General features: G+C 40.2%; 1 protein-coding gene across 7 annotated transcripts in view; it reads left to right on the top strand.

Moving 5' to 3' along the window:
- The window catches only part of PSME3IP1 (proteasome activator subunit 3 interacting protein 1), a 41,850-nt gene that overhangs the window by 10,297 nt on the left and 14,555 nt on the right, over window positions 1-16,998 (top strand). For 6 of the 7 annotated variants that reach the window (XM_067719523.1, XM_067719524.1, XM_067719520.1 and 3 more), the window contains 5 exons: window positions 176-317; window positions 815-913; window positions 1,329-1,451; window positions 6,477-6,609; window positions 13,722-13,786. In XM_067719523.1, the coding sequence (XP_067575624.1) occupies window positions 191-317; window positions 815-913; window positions 1,329-1,451; window positions 6,477-6,609; window positions 13,722-13,786 (547 nt within the window). In that variant the 5' untranslated portion in view covers window positions 176-190. Of the gene's footprint in view, window positions 1-175; window positions 318-814; window positions 914-1,328; window positions 1,452-6,476; window positions 6,610-13,721; window positions 13,787-16,998 lie in introns of those variants that run through there. The other variant, XM_067719527.1, reaches the window with a different exon arrangement.

Raw genomic sequence — 16,998 nt, 5'->3', positions numbered from 1 at the left:
TTTCATCAATGACCTGTAAATTAAACTGCTTGAGGATTTCTCAATTCAAGGTTGAAAGGAGTTTTGAGGTAGTCTATTGCTGGGGGAGACAGAGCTCAATCTTCTTGTTTCTCTTTAGAATTTTAATTGCAGTTCTCACTCGAAATGGTTTTTTGTTTTTTGGTTTTTTTTGTAGACTGATTGTTCCATTATGGATGGAGGGGATGATGGTAACCTTGTTATCAAAAAGAGGTTTGTGTCTGAGGCAGAATTAGATGAACGGCGCAAAAGGAGGCAAGAAGAATGGGAGAAAGTTCGAAAACCTGAAGATCCAGAAGGTATAGAGGCTTGTAGACCTTTAATCCTTACAACCCTGCAAAGTGGGTATTAATGTCTTCGCTTTAGAGTAGAGAAAATGAGGCTCAAGGGAGCTATGTAAGGCCTCCATAGCTGGGAGCAGAACCAGGGTCCTCACATCTTTGCCCTTTCCACTCTGCGACACTGTCTTCCAGGAGATTCTGCTAGTCTATTCCATCTATTCAGGTGGATCCAGGATCTGAACAGCTGAGAATGCTGCTACCATGCAGGGTTTGGGTGGATCCCTCATCCAGTTAACTGTCTCAAGCCATGGGCCCTATTAACATTGATAGTTGGCTTTGAGAACTGCTGGCCCCTCTCTGAGGTCCAAAGGGAAGCTGTGGACTTTGTACTATTTTTGTGTTATCTTTGCCCTCAGATCATGCAGAGACTTGACTTTATCTTTAAAATCCTTTGTGATTCCAAAATAATATGAAAGGATTCTAAAGTATGTATTTTTCCCCTCCCTTTCTTTCAGAATGCCCAGAGGAGGTTTATGACCCTCGGTCTCTATATGAAAGGCTGCAGGAACAGAAAGATAGGAAGCAGCAGGAGTATGAAGAACAGTTCAAATTCAGTAAGCTTCAGAAAACACAGTGTCCAAGGGACTCTGCAGGGCCTTTTTGGTGCACTTTTGCCCTGTGAACACTTTTACTAACCAGCCATGAAATTGTCTTGATTATCTTTAGATAAAATTGTCTGTAGATGCTCATTTGGTGGAAAAGAGACAACTTTCTACCATCTAGACCACATTGAACATTTTTGTTTAGAACTCAAGATACCCATTTTAATTTATGCTAATATCTAGTAATGGGAGAGATGCCTTGGTTTTATGTCATGTTATCTATCCAAAAGCTTTGGTGTTTACAAATTCTTTCTTCTAATCCCCTGAAGTATCTGCTATTTATTTAAAAATAGGACAAGGAAAATTCTTATTTGACTATATTTTTCCTTTAGCCTGTTAAGTGTTCCTTGTTTAATTATTTCCTCAGAAAACATGGTAAGAGGCTTAGACGAAGATGAGACCAACTTCCTTGATGAGGTTTCTCGGCAGCAGGAACTAATAGAAAAGCAGCGAAGAGAAGAAGAACTGAAAGAACTGAAGGAATACAGAATATCCTTTGTACTTTGTTAGGAATGTATAAGGTGTCAGTTTCTCATCAACATCTATGCATTTTAGCTTCTTCATAAGTAGAATGAGGGTCTTCTGCCTGGTGATCTCTAGTTCCCTTTCAACACTGATGTTCCTAGGACCCTGAATAACTGGTAGTGATATGTAGAGTTATGTTGCGTGCAGGAATCTCTTGCAATCGAAAGTCCAGATCCTTTAGGATTAACTAAAGGCCTAAATCCTAATAGTCAGTACCAGGTTATTCTTGCCTTGTGATATTAGACTCTGAAACAGGTGGACGATGCAGTGAACCTCATCCAGGGGAGAAACTGGCTTCTACGTTTTAAAAGGAAATGTTTAGCAGCCCTCCTGTGTCCTTAGTAAGACCTTCCCTACAGATACAGCCTGGTTTGTCCCCATAGGTGGGTAGAGAAAGCATCCAAGAGAACTTTGCTTTGGTTCACTATTGCCTTTTTGGCATCCACTTGAATGTCTTAATAGACATGCCAAATGTAACTTGGCTGAATCAAAATTCTCAATTCCGTGCCTCATTACCCCGACCCTCATCACACCACCTCCCTCCCCACCCCCCCCAACTCCTAATCTCTTCTTTTTCTGGTCTTCCCAATCTCAGTAATGGTACTCCTATACCCCCAGGTGCCTGGGCCAAAAACTACCTCCAAAATGTACTCCAAATCCTGCATTTCTTGCTTTCTCTGCTGCCACTGCAGTCGTCGTAGACCTTCTCTGGGCTACTGTGACCATCTAATTGTCTCTGCTTCTGCTCTCCTCCCCCACAATCCATTCTCTAGACAATAGTCTGGGGAACTTTTGAAAACATACGTGGGATCATATCACTTTCCTGTTTGAAACACTAGTGGCTTCCTGTTGCATTTAGTCTTAAGTCTACATTCTTTACCAGGTCCTACAAGGCTCTGCATGATTTCGGCCAACCCACCACCCTGTTGTATCTTGAACTACTCTTCCTCCTGTTTACTATACTCCAGCCTACTGGCCTGCCTTATGTTCCTCTCATACTGAGCTCTGTGAGGCATTTGCTATTTCCTCAGCCTGGAATGCTCTGCCCTCAGAGTTTACAAGGCTGGCATTTCATGACACTTGGGTCTCAGCTCCATTACTCATAGAGCACCCCATCTAAAATTGTACCCACCCCCATCACTGACTATAATGTCATTTTTTTTTTTGCGGTATGCGGGCCTCTCACTGTTGTGGCCTCTCCCGTTGCGGAGCACAGGCTCCGGATGCACAGGCTCAGCGGCCATGGCTCACGGGCCCAGCCGCTCCGCGGCATGTGGGATCTTCCCGGACTGGGACACGAACCCGTGTCCCCTGCATTGGCAGGCGGACTCTCAACCACTGCGCCACCAGGGAAGCCCTGTAATGTCATTTTTTTAATGGTCTCTGTCACTACCTGAAAATCTTAATTTATATGCTTACTGGTTTATGTTGTTCTTTATTGCTGGAATATAAAGTAAGCTCCATAAGAACAAGGACTTGATCACCACTGAATTCTCCAGTGCATGGCATATAATAAGTTCTTAGTATATATGTGAATATATTAATGAATGACTCATAGGAGAGGTTAAAAGGGCCACCTTAGCTTTTTCCTTCTGTGAGAAAGCTAATTTGAGTATTTCATGCTTGTATGTTGAATAACCTCACTAGTGTGACTGAGCAGGCTTTACCTCTAAGATTGATAATATGACTGTGTGTATGTGCTAATTGGTATTTGTTGCAGAGAGTGTGCAGTAGGTTCCATTAAAAAGTTATGTAGGAAAAAATGTGGACAGATTCCCAGGGATTTGGTTTAAGACAAATTTGGTTTAAGGTGACTGACGGTGATCGAGATAAGGTGGCAGCGCGGTGCCGCAAAACCTGCTCTGAACTGGTAGCGAAAGACCTGGCTTCAAGTCCCAGTTCTTCTAGTGGAATTCTGGTATAACACTAAGTAAGATAGGAGTTGATGGAAAGTCACACCTCCATCCCAACTATAGGATTGAGCTTGATTTTTCTGAAGCTTCCCTCCCGAACTCTGTTCCGTGGTGACCCCAGGATGATATTATGCATTGATATATCTGAGATGGGCAGATATATGTATTGCATTGTTTCAGGCACCTGGCTTTTTCCTCTAAAGAAAAATATATTAATTACACTCTCATTTGAATTATGTCTTGTTTCATGTGCTTAATTTGGTAGGCAAGCAAATAAGACAGAGTGTCTCCCAAAGCAGCATTTTGGAGAGTATTGTTGGTGTGGTATGAGTGTGAGAGGCCTTTCGGTTTTCAATTCAAAGAGAAGAATGAACAGGGCAGCCATGAGGCAAAAGATACTTTTCTGTCCTGGTAACATTACAGCACAATATTGAAGAGGCTTCAGGGCTATTAGCTTTTTTTATGTATGTATATAAATTTATTTTGTTTATTTTTATCTTTGGCTGTGTTGGGTCTTCGTTGCTGTGCGCGGGCTTTCTCTAGTTGCAGAGAGTGGGGGCTTCTCATCGCCATGGCTTCTCTTGTTGCGGAGCACGGGCTCTAGGTGCGCAGGCTCAGTAGTTGTGGCGCACGGGCTTAGTTGCTTCGCGGCATGTGGGATCTTCCCAGACCAGAACTCGAATCCATGTCCCCTGCATTGGCAGGCGGATTCTTAACCACTGAGCCACCAGGGAAGCCCAGGGTATTGGTTTTTATTGGAAACTTGGAACGTTCTGACTGTCTAGAAAAACTGAAGCAAAGCAAGCCTTCCAACCCACTGACGTGCTAATCCCAAGCATGCATGTAGCCAGAGTCATGTTGAAATAGGAGTTGAAGGATTAGACATTTGTTTATTGAAGCTCTAAATCAGGAGCTGGTTCTTGGCTTTGCTTGGTTGCTATAAAATGATACATTTTGTAATGTGATACTTGTGAATACGAATAAGCTATGGTTTGTGCCAGTACAAACAACAGAACTCTTGTTTCTTTCAGGTTAGAGCAGCATTTATTAATATTATGTGTGTTGTAAAACAATGTGATTTTTTAAAAATGCTCATCTAATGCATTCTATGAGGTTTTTGAGATGTGTTTGTGTATTTAAAGCATTTTAGGGGGAGAGGGACTCAGGGGAAAAAAGGGCTTATGCTTTGGATATGGATCAAAAATATAACTACCACTTTGCTTCCTGCCCACCAAAAAAGAAGAGGTTGAGGGCTTTTCTTCACTTCAAAAGAATAGAAAGTTAAGTGTTGGTTTTTGTCTTTATCTTGGTATTATAAATGTGTGGTTTTGTTATATTTTTTCCATTTTTGTTTTATTTTTCAATATTTAATATTAATTTTCTTTGAGAGTTTCTATCCTTTAGTGATAGAGTTGTAGGTTACAATCACAGCATGCTCATTGTTTTTGGTATTCTGTACTAGAAAGATGAAATTTCTGTTTCTTTCATTTTTATTCTAAAAAATGAACATTTAGTATTAACATTATCAGTTTCCATGATGACCTTAAAAACATTAAATTGATGAAACTCAGAATAGTACTGAGCATTATGCATAATCTGTATTGAATATTAAAAATGTTTAAGATAGGGCTTCCCTGGTGGCGCAGTGGTTGAGAGTCCGCCTGCCGATGCAGGGGACACGGGTTCGTGCCCCGGTCTGGGAAGATCCCACATGCCGCAGAGCGGCTAGGCCCGTGAGCCATGGCCACTGAGCCTGCGCGTCCGGAGCCTGTGCTCTGCAATGGGAGAGGCCACAACAGTGAGAGGCTCGCATACCGCAAAAAAAAAAAAAAAAAAAAAAATGTTTAAGATAACTGGTGCCCATAAGAATCGAGTTAGTGTCTGAAGAGTGATCAGAATTAGAATTTCCTAATTTCTGGTACCCAATTTCTCCATTATTCAAAGATACAGGAATAGCTTAGACCATATACCCCTACCCCCACCCCTTTGGGCTGATAATACATACTTAGATATCTTGGGCGCTAGATGTCACTATTGTTCCAGCAAGGCATTACTGCATCTTAAGATGTTCCAATACATGTTTCAGTACTTATCTGTTGATTGATATGTTGTGGGAGAGCATGAAAAGGAAGGAGGGGAGGGGATTGGTGGAGAGAACAAAAGAAACTGGCAAAGCTTGAGGGCCAGAGATTGACATCAAGCATGAAAAAAGTATGTTACAAGTGAACTGGTTGCTTTATGCATTTAAAACAACTTTTCATCCTGTGTTGTGTTGCATATGCACAGGGGTTTCTCATTAAATCACCTTGAGAGTGTTTAAAACAGGTTCCTGGGCCTCTGGACGTCCTTATTCAGTAGGTTTGGGACAGGGGAGGGACTCTGTCTTTTAATGAGCCTTAAGGTGATTCTGATGTTGTCTTGCACCAGCAGAGTAGGAGTTAGTCTTCATGATGTCTAAAATTGAATGCCACTGGTAGTCATAGGACACTCCGTAAAATTTGATTTTTACCCTTGGGGGAAAAAGCAAATATTTTTATGTTTTCAGGGAAGCTACATTTTTTCTGTTGCATTCTTCAAGATCTTTGTTTTCTCCAGCAAGCATGATATTGGCCATGTCTTTGGTAATAGCAGGTTTTCTGGCCGTACTCAGATTTTCATTGAGAATCAAAAGGAAAAAGTTTGCTTCTCTGTATTATTTTGGGCTTGATTTGCTGTTTGATTGCTAGTCACCTTTATTTATTTTTAAAATATATATATATATTTTTGGCTGTGCCGGGTCTTAGTTGCGGCATGCAGGATCTGGTTCCCTGACGAGGGATCGAACCCGGGTCCCCTGCATTGGGAGTGCAGAGTCTTAACCACTGGACCATCAGGGAAGTCCCTTCATTTCTTTTTAAATCAGCTGGATTTGACTGGCAGAATAAGGAGGGGAGGGCATTTTTAAAATAAGTAGGTTGAACATTCCATGGCAGAGCTGAAGTGCTCACGGGTTATATCTGCCTTCCATCTCTTGATTTATCATTGTCCTGCTGTAGCTCTTCTTTTTGCTTAGTTTGACCCTTAACCTGTAACTCACAGTAATCTCAGCAAGGTTGGAATTTCTCAAGAAAACAAGAAGGAAGTGGAGAAGAAAGTGGCTGTGAAACCCACAGAAACCAAGACCAAGTTCTCCCAGGCAAAGCTGTTGGCAGGAGCTGTGAAGCATAAGAGGTCAGCCCGAATTCACACAACTTTAATCTCCTTCTGACTGTGTGCTTTGAAATGCCAGATTAATGGTAGCCAGAACAAAAGGTTACCTAAGCATAGGTCTTGGTGAAGTTCCTTTGGTGGTCTTACCTCTCTCTCCCCTACCAGATTTGGTGTCTTCTATAGCCTTTGACCCTTGTCTCTCTGTTCATTAAACATAATAGCTACTCTTCATTGGATGCCTGCCATGTGCCAGGCATTGTGTTAAGTACTTTCCATACATGATTTCTTTTATTCCTCTCAACAACTCTGTGAAGTACAGGTTCTTATTATCAGATGAAGAGACTGAGAATCTCAGAGGTTGAGAACCTTTGTCCAAGGTCACAAAGTAGTAGGAGAGGTGGAGTTCAGTACTTGAGCATCTGTTTCTAGGCAAACAAGGTAGCAAGTTCTATGGAAGGATTTATATAGGGTGTACTTAGATCATGGAGGAGGAATAACTGCCTGGAGGTGGATATATGTGCTCATGTTGGGGAAGTTAAGGCCTTAGAAAGAAGAGATTGACTAGGTAAGATAACTAGGGCTTTGACGGGCAGACGGGGAGAGCAGAACATCCCAGGAAGAGAGAAGAGCTGGGGCAAGGGCACAATGATCTATAAGAACATGGCAGCTGTGACAGGGTTACACACCTGGCTGGGGCTCTGCTTGTTTGGTGTGGGGTGGCAGCACTGCCTTGTTTGCTCCTCTCTTTTCAAGTCTTGAAATGGCACCAAAGTAATTAAATCTGGTCATTTCAATTTGACCAACTGTACCACAGGCAAAAGGATGTTAAGCTTAAGTGCAGACTATTAGGAAAATCAATATAGTATATTGGCAACCAGCCACATATTTTGAAGAAAGTGTGTTGATGCAGTTTTGTGGTTTGGCACACCTGTGTGCTGATGTTCCCAGGAACATTGCTAGGACTGTTGCTTACATGTAAAAATGTCATCGTGGTATAGCAGCCAAGGGGAGGAATATCAATAGCCTGAAAAGGGCCAGTTACCCCAGCCATGAATTATTCCTTTCAAGTTTTCATATAAGCTTTCTTGCTGGCCTAGTGTCTTTGAGGATTTGGATGTGGGTCAGTTGTACTGGGCTATACCAAGAAAGGGCTCTCTAGGCGGTCAGTTAGTTACCTCTCAGCAGTGTCTTGCTTCTAGCAGAATGTGTGTTGTAAGTAGCTCTCCGAGTCCTTAGATCAACTTTTATTAGATCATCCTTTATTGTTGTTTTGTGTAGCAAGGTGATAAATTAGTCTCCTGGGGCAGGAGTTCCTAATCTACCCAGCCTTGGGTTTATTAGAGTCACCTGGGAGTTTGTTAATACTGTAGATTGCGTCACACTAATTCTGTCTGGCTCAGTAAGTTTGGAGTGAGGTCTGGAAGTCTAATTTTTAAAGTTCCATGGATAATTCCGATGCTTGGTGAAAGTCTGATGCCTGATATATGTTATGAAGCATAGTAATAAAACAAGCCCCCCTGAACCCATCACCCAACTTAAGACCTAGAGCATTATCAACAATATGAGTCTGCCTCTGTGCTCCTCCCCATTCTGTCTCTGTGCCTTGACATCCTCACACCACTTTCCTATATCTAGTTTACCATTCTTTTGCCTCTCTCTTTTTTTTTTAAGACGATGTTGGGGGTAGGAGTTTATTAATTAATTAATTTATTTTTGCTGTGTTGGGTCTTCGTTTCTGTGCGAGGGCTTTCTCTAGTTGTGGCAGGCAGGGGCCACTCTTCATTGCGGTGTGTGGGCCTCTTTTGTTGCGGAGCACAGGCTCCAGACGCACAGGCTCAGTAGTTGTGGCTCACGGGCCTAGTTGCTCCGCGGCATGTGGGATCCTCCCAGACCAGGGCCCAAACCTGTGTCCCCTGCATTAGCAGGTAGATTCTCAACCACTGCGCCACCAAGGAAGCCCACCTTTCTTTACTCTTAGTAGTTTTGGGGTTTTTTTTGTTTTTTGCTACCTATATAGGTACCCATAAATAATATAATAGCTTGCTTGTTTTGAACTTTATAAAAAATGATTTCATGGGCTTCGCTGGTGGCTCAGTGGTTGGGGGTCTGCCTGCCGATGCAGGGGGCACGGGTTCGTGTCCCGGTCCAGGGAGGATCCCGCGTGCTGCGGAGCGACTGGGCCCGTGAGCCATGGCCGCTGGGCCTGCGCATCCGGAGCCTGTGCTCCGCGACGGGAGGGGTCATAGCGGTGAGAGGCCCGCGTACCGCAAAAAAAAAAAAAAAAAAAAAGATTTCATTATATACACACCACCTTCTGTGAATTTGGTTTTTCAATCAAATTGTTTCTCTGATTGAAACAGTTTTGTGTGTGTGTATGTATGTGTATGTATAGCTATAATTCATTCACTTTCACTGCTGTATAATAGTGCATTATTTGAGATTCCAAAATTTGTTCATTCTCCTGTGAATGAATGTTTGAATTATGACAAACGGTGCTGACAGGTCAAGGACATGCTTTGTTACATATGTACATCTGTTTCTCTAGAGCTGTGTGTCCAATATGTTAGTCCCTGGGCACCTGTGGCTATCTAAATTAATGAAAACTAAATGAAATTTAAAATCCAGTTCCCTAGCCACACTAGTCACATTTTATTTATTTATTTATTTATATTATTTTTGGCTGTTTTGGGTCCTCGTTTCTGTTCGAGGGCTTTCTCCAGTTGTGGCGAGCGGGGGCCACTCTTCATCGCGGTGCGCGGGTCTCTCACTGTTGCGGCCTCTCTTGTTGCGGAGCACAGGCTCCAGACGCACGCCTGCGCGTCAGTAGTTGTGGCTCACGGGTCTAGTTGCTCCGCGGCATGTGGGATCTTCCCAGACCAGGGCTCAAACCCATGTCCCCTGCATTGGCAGGCAGACTCTCAACCACTGCGCCACCAGGGAAGCCCCACACTAGTCACATTTTAAGTGTTAAATAGTTACATGTGGCTTGTTGCTGCCCTACTGGACAGCACAAATACAGCAATAAAGTGATTTATAAACTAGTATCTCCTTATGGTCTTAATTTGCATTCCCCTGTTAACAAATGTAGTTGACATATCATATGTTGATTTGCCATTCATGTGTCCTGTTGTGTGGAAGGTCTGTTCATTTATATTGCCATTTTTCTACTGCGTTATTTGTATTCTTCTTATTGATTCATAGGTTTTGTTTGTTTGTTTTTAAACGTAGTCTTGGTATTTTTTTTCTCCAGTTTATAGCTTATCTTTTTACTTTAAAGTGGTCAAATATATTTAATTTTAAGGTGGTCAGTTTTTAAAAATTGAGATATAATTGACATATAACACATTAATTTCAAGTGTACAACATAATGATTTGATAATATGAGATATATATATATAGTGAAATGATCCCCATAGTAAGTCTAGTTGACATCCATCACCACACATAGTTACACATTTTTTTTTCTTGTGATGAGAACTTCTAAGATCTGTTTTCTTAGCAACTTTCAAATATACAATATAACATCATTAACTATAGTCACCATGATGTACACTACATCCTCAGTACTTATTTATTTTATAACTGGAAGTTTGTACCTTTTGAAGGTGGTCCATTTTAAGGTGGTCAAATCCATTAATATTTTCTTTTTATGGTTAGAGCCTTTTATATTTTGTTCAAGAAATTCTTTCTACTCTGAGGTCGTAATATAGTTTTTCTTGTAAAAGTTTTAGAATTTTTGTCTTTCACATGTTAGTCTTTAAATCTGGAATTTTTCTTTTTTACTGTTACAGTGAAAAAATAAAGATTTTTCTAATGTTTCATTCCTGGTGATAAACCCAACTTGTCGTGATGTATTTTCTTTTCTTTCTTTTTTTTTCTTTTAAACTCTGCTGGATTTGGTTTGCTAATGTTTTGTATAGATTGTTGCATCTGGAATCATGATGGAGACTGGCCTGTATTTTTTTTTCCCCCTACTTTATCTGATTTTGATGTGTAGATTAAGCCTAGCTTCACAGAATGATTTAGGGAGTGTTCCTTCTTTTTCTGTTTTCTGGAGGAGTTTGTATAGGATAGTAGTGTTAATTTGTGGCAGTTTGGTAGAACTCTGTAAAATCACTTTGGTCCCTGTTTTTTTTTGTTGTTTTTTTTTTTTTTGCGGTACGCGGGCCTCTCACTGTTGTGGCCTCTCCTCTCCCGTTGCAGAGCACAGGCTCCGGACGCGCAGGCTCAGCGGCCATGGCTCACGGGCCCAGCCACTCCGTGGCATGTGGGATCTTCCCGGACCAGGGCACGAACCCGTGTCCGCTGCATCGGCAGGCGGACTATCAACCACTGCGCCACCAGGGAAGCCCGGTCCCTGTTCTTTTAACTTGTGATTATAGGACTATCTATGTTTTTCCATGTCTTTTTGAGTCAGTTTTATTATATTTTCTGGGAATTTGCTCATTTTGTCTTTTTTCAAGTGTGTTAGCTAAATTGTCAGTATTCCTTAGTTTTCTGATTGCTGTTCTGTCTGTAATTGTCCTTTTTTCATCCCAAATATTGATGAATTATACTTTTATTCTTATTTTCACTATTTTCATGAGAGGGTAGTCTCAGTTTTATTAGTCTTTTCAAAGATCTTTTGGGTTGGGCTTCACTGGTGGCGCAGTGGTTGAGAGTTCACCTGCCGATGCAGGGAACACGGGTTTGTGCCCCGGTCCAGGAAGATCCCATATGCCGCGGAGTGGCTAGGCCCGTGAGCCATGGCCACTGAGCCTGTGCGTCCAGAGCCTGTGCTCCGCAACGGGAGAGGCCACAACAGTGAGAGGCCTGTGCTCCGCAACAGGAGAGGCCACAACACTGAGAGCCCCGCATACCACAAAAAAATAAAAATAAAATAAAATAAAAAAATAAAAGATCTTTTGGATTTACTTCTTATTTTTTCTGTTTTATTAATTTTTGCTCTTTAATATCTTCTGCCTTCTTTGGAATATTCTTTACTTTCTTCAAACTTATACTTTTATTATTTCTGTTATAAATAACTGTCAGATACCATGCTAATTAATTTTCAGCTCATTTCAGTTATAAGCATCTAAAGCTATAATTTTTCCTCAGCTTTCATTGTATACAATTTTGTATTTCCAACTAAGTACTTTTAAATATCCATTATGATTTCTTTGTTGACTCATGAATTAGAAACATTTTTTTAAATTTCCAAACATATTGAGGTAACTTAACCATATTTCACTGGTTCTAAGATGAACCTGTTTCTCCCTCACATTTTAATACCTTATAATCAGTGGTGTCTTAGAGTCTATGAAATATAATCTTTATCTTTTGTTATCAATTTCTCCCTTAATTGCATTATGGTTTACATGTGCTGATTCTTTTGAAATTGCTTTAGACTAGGTTTGTGACCTATTCCTGAGATTAATTTTTGTGAATGTTCCAAGTTGAGGAAAATCTGTGTTTTGTAATTGTTCTGGGTTCTATGTAGGTACAACAAAACAAACTAATTGATTGTATTGTTCAAATCATCCGTTTCTTTACATATTTGTCTGCTTGTTCTATCAGTACTTGAGGGGAGTTTTTGAAATCTCCCACTATAGTAATGATTTCTTGATCTTTTTTCAGTCTGTTGAACATAGTATATTTTTAAGCTCTTTTAGAAGCATAGATGTTCAGGATTGTTCTTTCTTCATAGTGAATTAAACTTTGTTTCCTTATAAACTAACTTCCTTTATCCCTTATAATACTTTTGGTTTTAAAGTCTATTTCCTTAATATTAATATAGGTACCCCAGTCTTCTTTGGGTTAGTGTTTGCCGTGGTTAACTCTTTTTCCATTCCTTTACTTTCAGTCTTTCTGGGTCTTAAGTTGTTTGTTTTGCTTCTAAATTTTTAGGTGTGTCTCATGAATAGCTGATTTAAAATTTAGTCTGTTAAACTCTCTTTATAGGTAGGCTTGGATTTATTAGGATTTTTTATACAATTTCTGCTTTTTTTTAAAATTAATTAATTAATTTTTGGGCCATGCCACATGGCTTACGGGATCTCAGTTCCCCAACCAAGGATTGAACCTGGGCCGTGGCAGTGAAAGCCTAGAATCCTAACCATTAGGTCACCAGGGGACTCCCCAGGTTCTACTATCTTAATGTTATTTGTCTTTTTACTTAAAAATTTTTTTCCATGTATTCTTTTTATAAAAATTGATTACCATTTTAAAATCTTTTATTCATTTTCTTTTCTTTCTACTTGTTTGGATTTTTGTATTCTATTTCTATTCGTTTGGTGGCTTACCTTGCAATTTATCAAGAATACTTAGTAAAACCTAAAGTAAATAGCTATCTTACTTCCCTGCAAAATTATCCATGGACCTTAGAACTTTTAGCTACAGTCACGTTCTTCCTTCCTTACATGCTGTCCAGGACTTTAGCATGGTCATGTTTAACACCACAAATTAGATGCTGTTTTTTTATATAGACTGTTTGTTTAGATTTGTATTTACAAGTTTCTTTGTTCACCATCCCTTCCTTCTGGGATTAAGGCCTTCCTCCTGGGACCATTTCCTTCCTCTTTGGAGTGCTTTCTTTGTTCTTTTTTTTTTTGACTGTCCTAAATTTTTTATTTAGTAAGAATTTACAAACATTACTTAATATTAGTGGTAACAGTAGAGCTGGAGAGCATTGCGTCTTCTAGCTGCATGGCGAGAGAAGTACATTCTCTAGATATTCTTTTAGTGAAGGTCTTTTGGGTGACTTTCAGAATCTCTAGCCTGTCACTAAAGATATTTCCTTCAATCTTTAATAACTTAACTAAATTTTTGTCATATATAAATATGTCCAGGTATTCTTGAAGTCCATGTGTGGTTCTAACCAAGATGAATGATGACAACAAAGAATCTGATGTTTTGGTGATGCTTGAAGCTGTAATGCTTTACCCCTTGAATTGGTCAGAGGTTTAAATTATATTTATAACAATAATATAGCTGGAAGGAGATTAAGAACCTGAAATGAAGACTTTTCATTTCAGATCATCTCAGCTCCTTGAGGCTGCCTAAGACCCATATAAATAGTTATTGGAGCTCCTGATTCCCAAAGTTTGATCCCCAAGATTGGACCTAGCTCAAATCACCATATTTTTTTGTTACAGCTCAGAGAGTGGCAACAGTGTGAAAAGACTGAAATCGGACTCTGACCCAGATGACAAGAATCAAGGTGGGTGGCAGCTTTCATTTCGTTCTTCACTCATCATATACGTGAACCATGGTAAAAGGCTGGAATGCATTGTATCTGTGGAGGAATGCATGCATCTCTAAGCAAACCTACCTAAACTTACCAAACCGTTTTAGGCTGTGCAGGATTTAAACCTAGCAATATGTCAGCTGCCCTGCAAAGTAATATGTTAGAAACCAGTGGAACTGATAAGTGACAATTGTGTTGTCCCAGGAGCGCTTACAAAGCCAAAGCCCTGGTCATATCACCTCTACTCACAAAGTTTTTCTCTGTCTCCCTTAAATGTCAAGTTTCTTCATTTCACCTGGCTGGCTACCAGTGAGAGGTAGAATGCCTGGCTCCTGCTGCTGGTTGGATTGGATTGAACCGAGAGGCTACTAAATACAGTTTCCAGGAGTACACTTTCTTTGGTGGTTCCTTTTATGTGATCAGATCTGCTACTGTATTAAGTGGCACAAAGTTATAAGTGAAAGTGAGTGTTACTCAGGACTGAATCAAGGATAAGAAATTCAAGAGTGTTTTCAGTTCTTCTACTCCTGACTCCCTGTGGAATTGAGACTCTGAGCTGAACTCAAAGGGTCATCGATAAAACAGGGCTTACATTTATTTCTGTGTCACACACAAAAATGGATATTTTAAAATATATTTTTTCTTTCAAAAAAATGATTATTTAAAGAAGTATATCCACTGAACTCCAGTAATGGTGAGCTGTTGCTGATATCTTTTTCTCTAGAATTTACTTTTGAAAAAGATATTAAGCGAAGAGCCTCCCTTCTACCTGTATGTCCTCTTCCATCCAATTCTCCTTCCCAGTGGGAAATAGTATTATACATTTTTAATGTATATATGTATATATCCAGAGCTATTCTATGTATGTATAAGCAATTACACATATTCTCTTTTTTTAAAGTGTTTTATTATAGATAACTTAAAACATATTCAAATATTGAGATGAAAGTATAATGAACCCCATCATGTACCTTCAACAGTTTTTTAAAAATTAATTTATTTATTTTTGGCTGTGTTGGATCTTTGTTGCTACGCACGGGCTTTCTCTAGTTGCGGTGAGCGGGGGCTACTCTTCGTTGCAGTGCACGGGCTTCTCATTGCGGTGGCTTCTCTTGCTGTGGAGCATGGGCTCTAGGCACACAGGCTTCAGTAACTGTGGCACACAGGCTCAGTAGTTGTGGTTCATGGGCTTAGTTGCTCCATGGCATGTGGGATCTTCCCAAACCAGGGCTCGAACCCTTGTCCCCTGCATTGGCAGATGGATTCTTAACCACTGCGCCACCAGGGAAGTCCCAACAATTTTAAACACATGTTCAATCTTCTTTTTTTTAAAGAAAGTTTTATTTTTTATTATTATTATTTTTTGGCTGCGCTGCACAGCTTGTGGGTTCTTAGTTCCCCAACCAGGGATTGAACCCAGGCCATGGCAGTGAAAGTGCTGAGTCCTAACCACTGGACCGCCAGGGAATTCCCCGTCCAATCCTATTTCATTTAAATCTCCCAACTGTAGTATTTTGGGGCAAATCTCAGACATCAGATTATTTCATCTATAATTGTTCTGTATGTATCCCTAAAAAAATAAGGATTCTTTGTTTTTTTTAACATAATTGCACTACTATTATCCCACCTGAAATAATTACAATAATTACTAAATGTTATCAAGTATCAGATTAGTATTCATTTTCCTCAGTTTTCCCATACATTTTTTTTCTTAACAGTTGATTTTTGTTTTTAAGATTCAAATGCAACACTGTGATCACTTAATTGTTTTTTTAAATTGTATTGAAGTATAGTTGATTTATAATATTGTGTTAATTTCTTCTGTACAGCAAAGTGACTCAGTTATACATATATATTTATCATATTCTTTTCCATTATGGTTGGTCACAGGATATTGAATATAGTTCCCTGTACTATATAATAGGACCTTGTTGTTTATCCATGCTACATATTAATAGTTTGCCTCTGCTAATCCCAAACTCCCAATCCGTCCCTCCCCTATCCCGCCTTACCCTTGGCAACCACAAATCTGTTCTCTATATCTGAGTCTGTTGTTGTTTCATAGTTATGCTGATGTGTGCCATATCTTAGATTCCACATATAAGTAATATCATGTGGTGTTTGTCTTTCCCTTTCTGACTTACTTCACTTAGTACGATAATCTCTGGGTTCACCCATGTTGCTGCAAATGGCTTTATTTCATCTTTTTTTACGGCCAAGTAATATTCCATTGCGTGTGTGTGTGCGCGCGAGCACACACGCGCCACCATACTGTTTCCCATAGTGGCTGTACCAGTTTACATTCCCACCAACAGTGTAGGAAGGTTCCCTCTTCTCCACACCCTCTCCACCATTTGTTATTTGTAGACTTTTTTTTTTTTTGGCAGTACGCGGGCCCCTCCCTGCTGTGGCCTCTCCCGTTGTGGAGCACAGGCTCTGGACGCGTAGGCTCAGCGGCCATGGCTCACGGGCCCAGCTGCTCCGTGGCATGTGAGATCTTCCCGGACCGGGGCATGATCTCGTGTCCCCTGCATCAGCAGGCAGACTCTCAACCACTGCGCCACCAGAGAAGCCCTGTTATTTGTAGACTTTTTAATGATGGCTACTCTGACCAGTGTGAGGTGGTAACTCATTGTAGGTTTGATTTGTATTTCTCTAATAATTAGTGCTGTTGAGCATCTTTTCATGTCTGTATGTCTTCTTTGGAGAAATGTCTGTTTAAGTCTTCTGCCCATTTTTGGATTGGGTTGTTTTGTTGTTTGGTTGTGTGAGCTGTTTGTATATTTTGGTAATTAAGCCCTTGTCTGTCACATCATTTGCAAATATTTTCTCCCAGTCCATAGGTTGTCTTTTTGTTTTATTTATGGTTTCCTTTGCTGTGCAAAAGCTTATAAGTTTGATTAGGTCCCATTTTTTAATTTTTGCTTTTATTTCTATTGCCTGGGGAGGCTGACCTAAGAAAACATTGGTACGATTTATGTCAGAGAGTGTTTTGCCTGTGTTTTCTTCTAAGAGCTTTATGGTGTCTTGTCTTATATTTAATTCTTTAAGCCATTTTGAGTTTATTTTTGTGTATGGTGTGAGGGTGTGTTCTAACTTCGTTGGCTCTAGGCATGCGGGCTTCAGTAGTTGTGATGCACAGGCTCAGTAGTTGTGGCGTGTGGGTTTAGTTGCTCTGCAGCATG

Source organism: Pseudorca crassidens, chromosome 20, assembly GCF_039906515.1.
Source record: "Pseudorca crassidens isolate mPseCra1 chromosome 20, mPseCra1.hap1, whole genome shotgun sequence".
Lineage (NCBI taxonomy): Eukaryota > Metazoa > Chordata > Mammalia > Artiodactyla > Delphinidae > Pseudorca > Pseudorca crassidens.
Note: the sequence above shows the minus strand (reverse complement) of the source record. Positions and strands in the feature narration are given on the sequence as shown.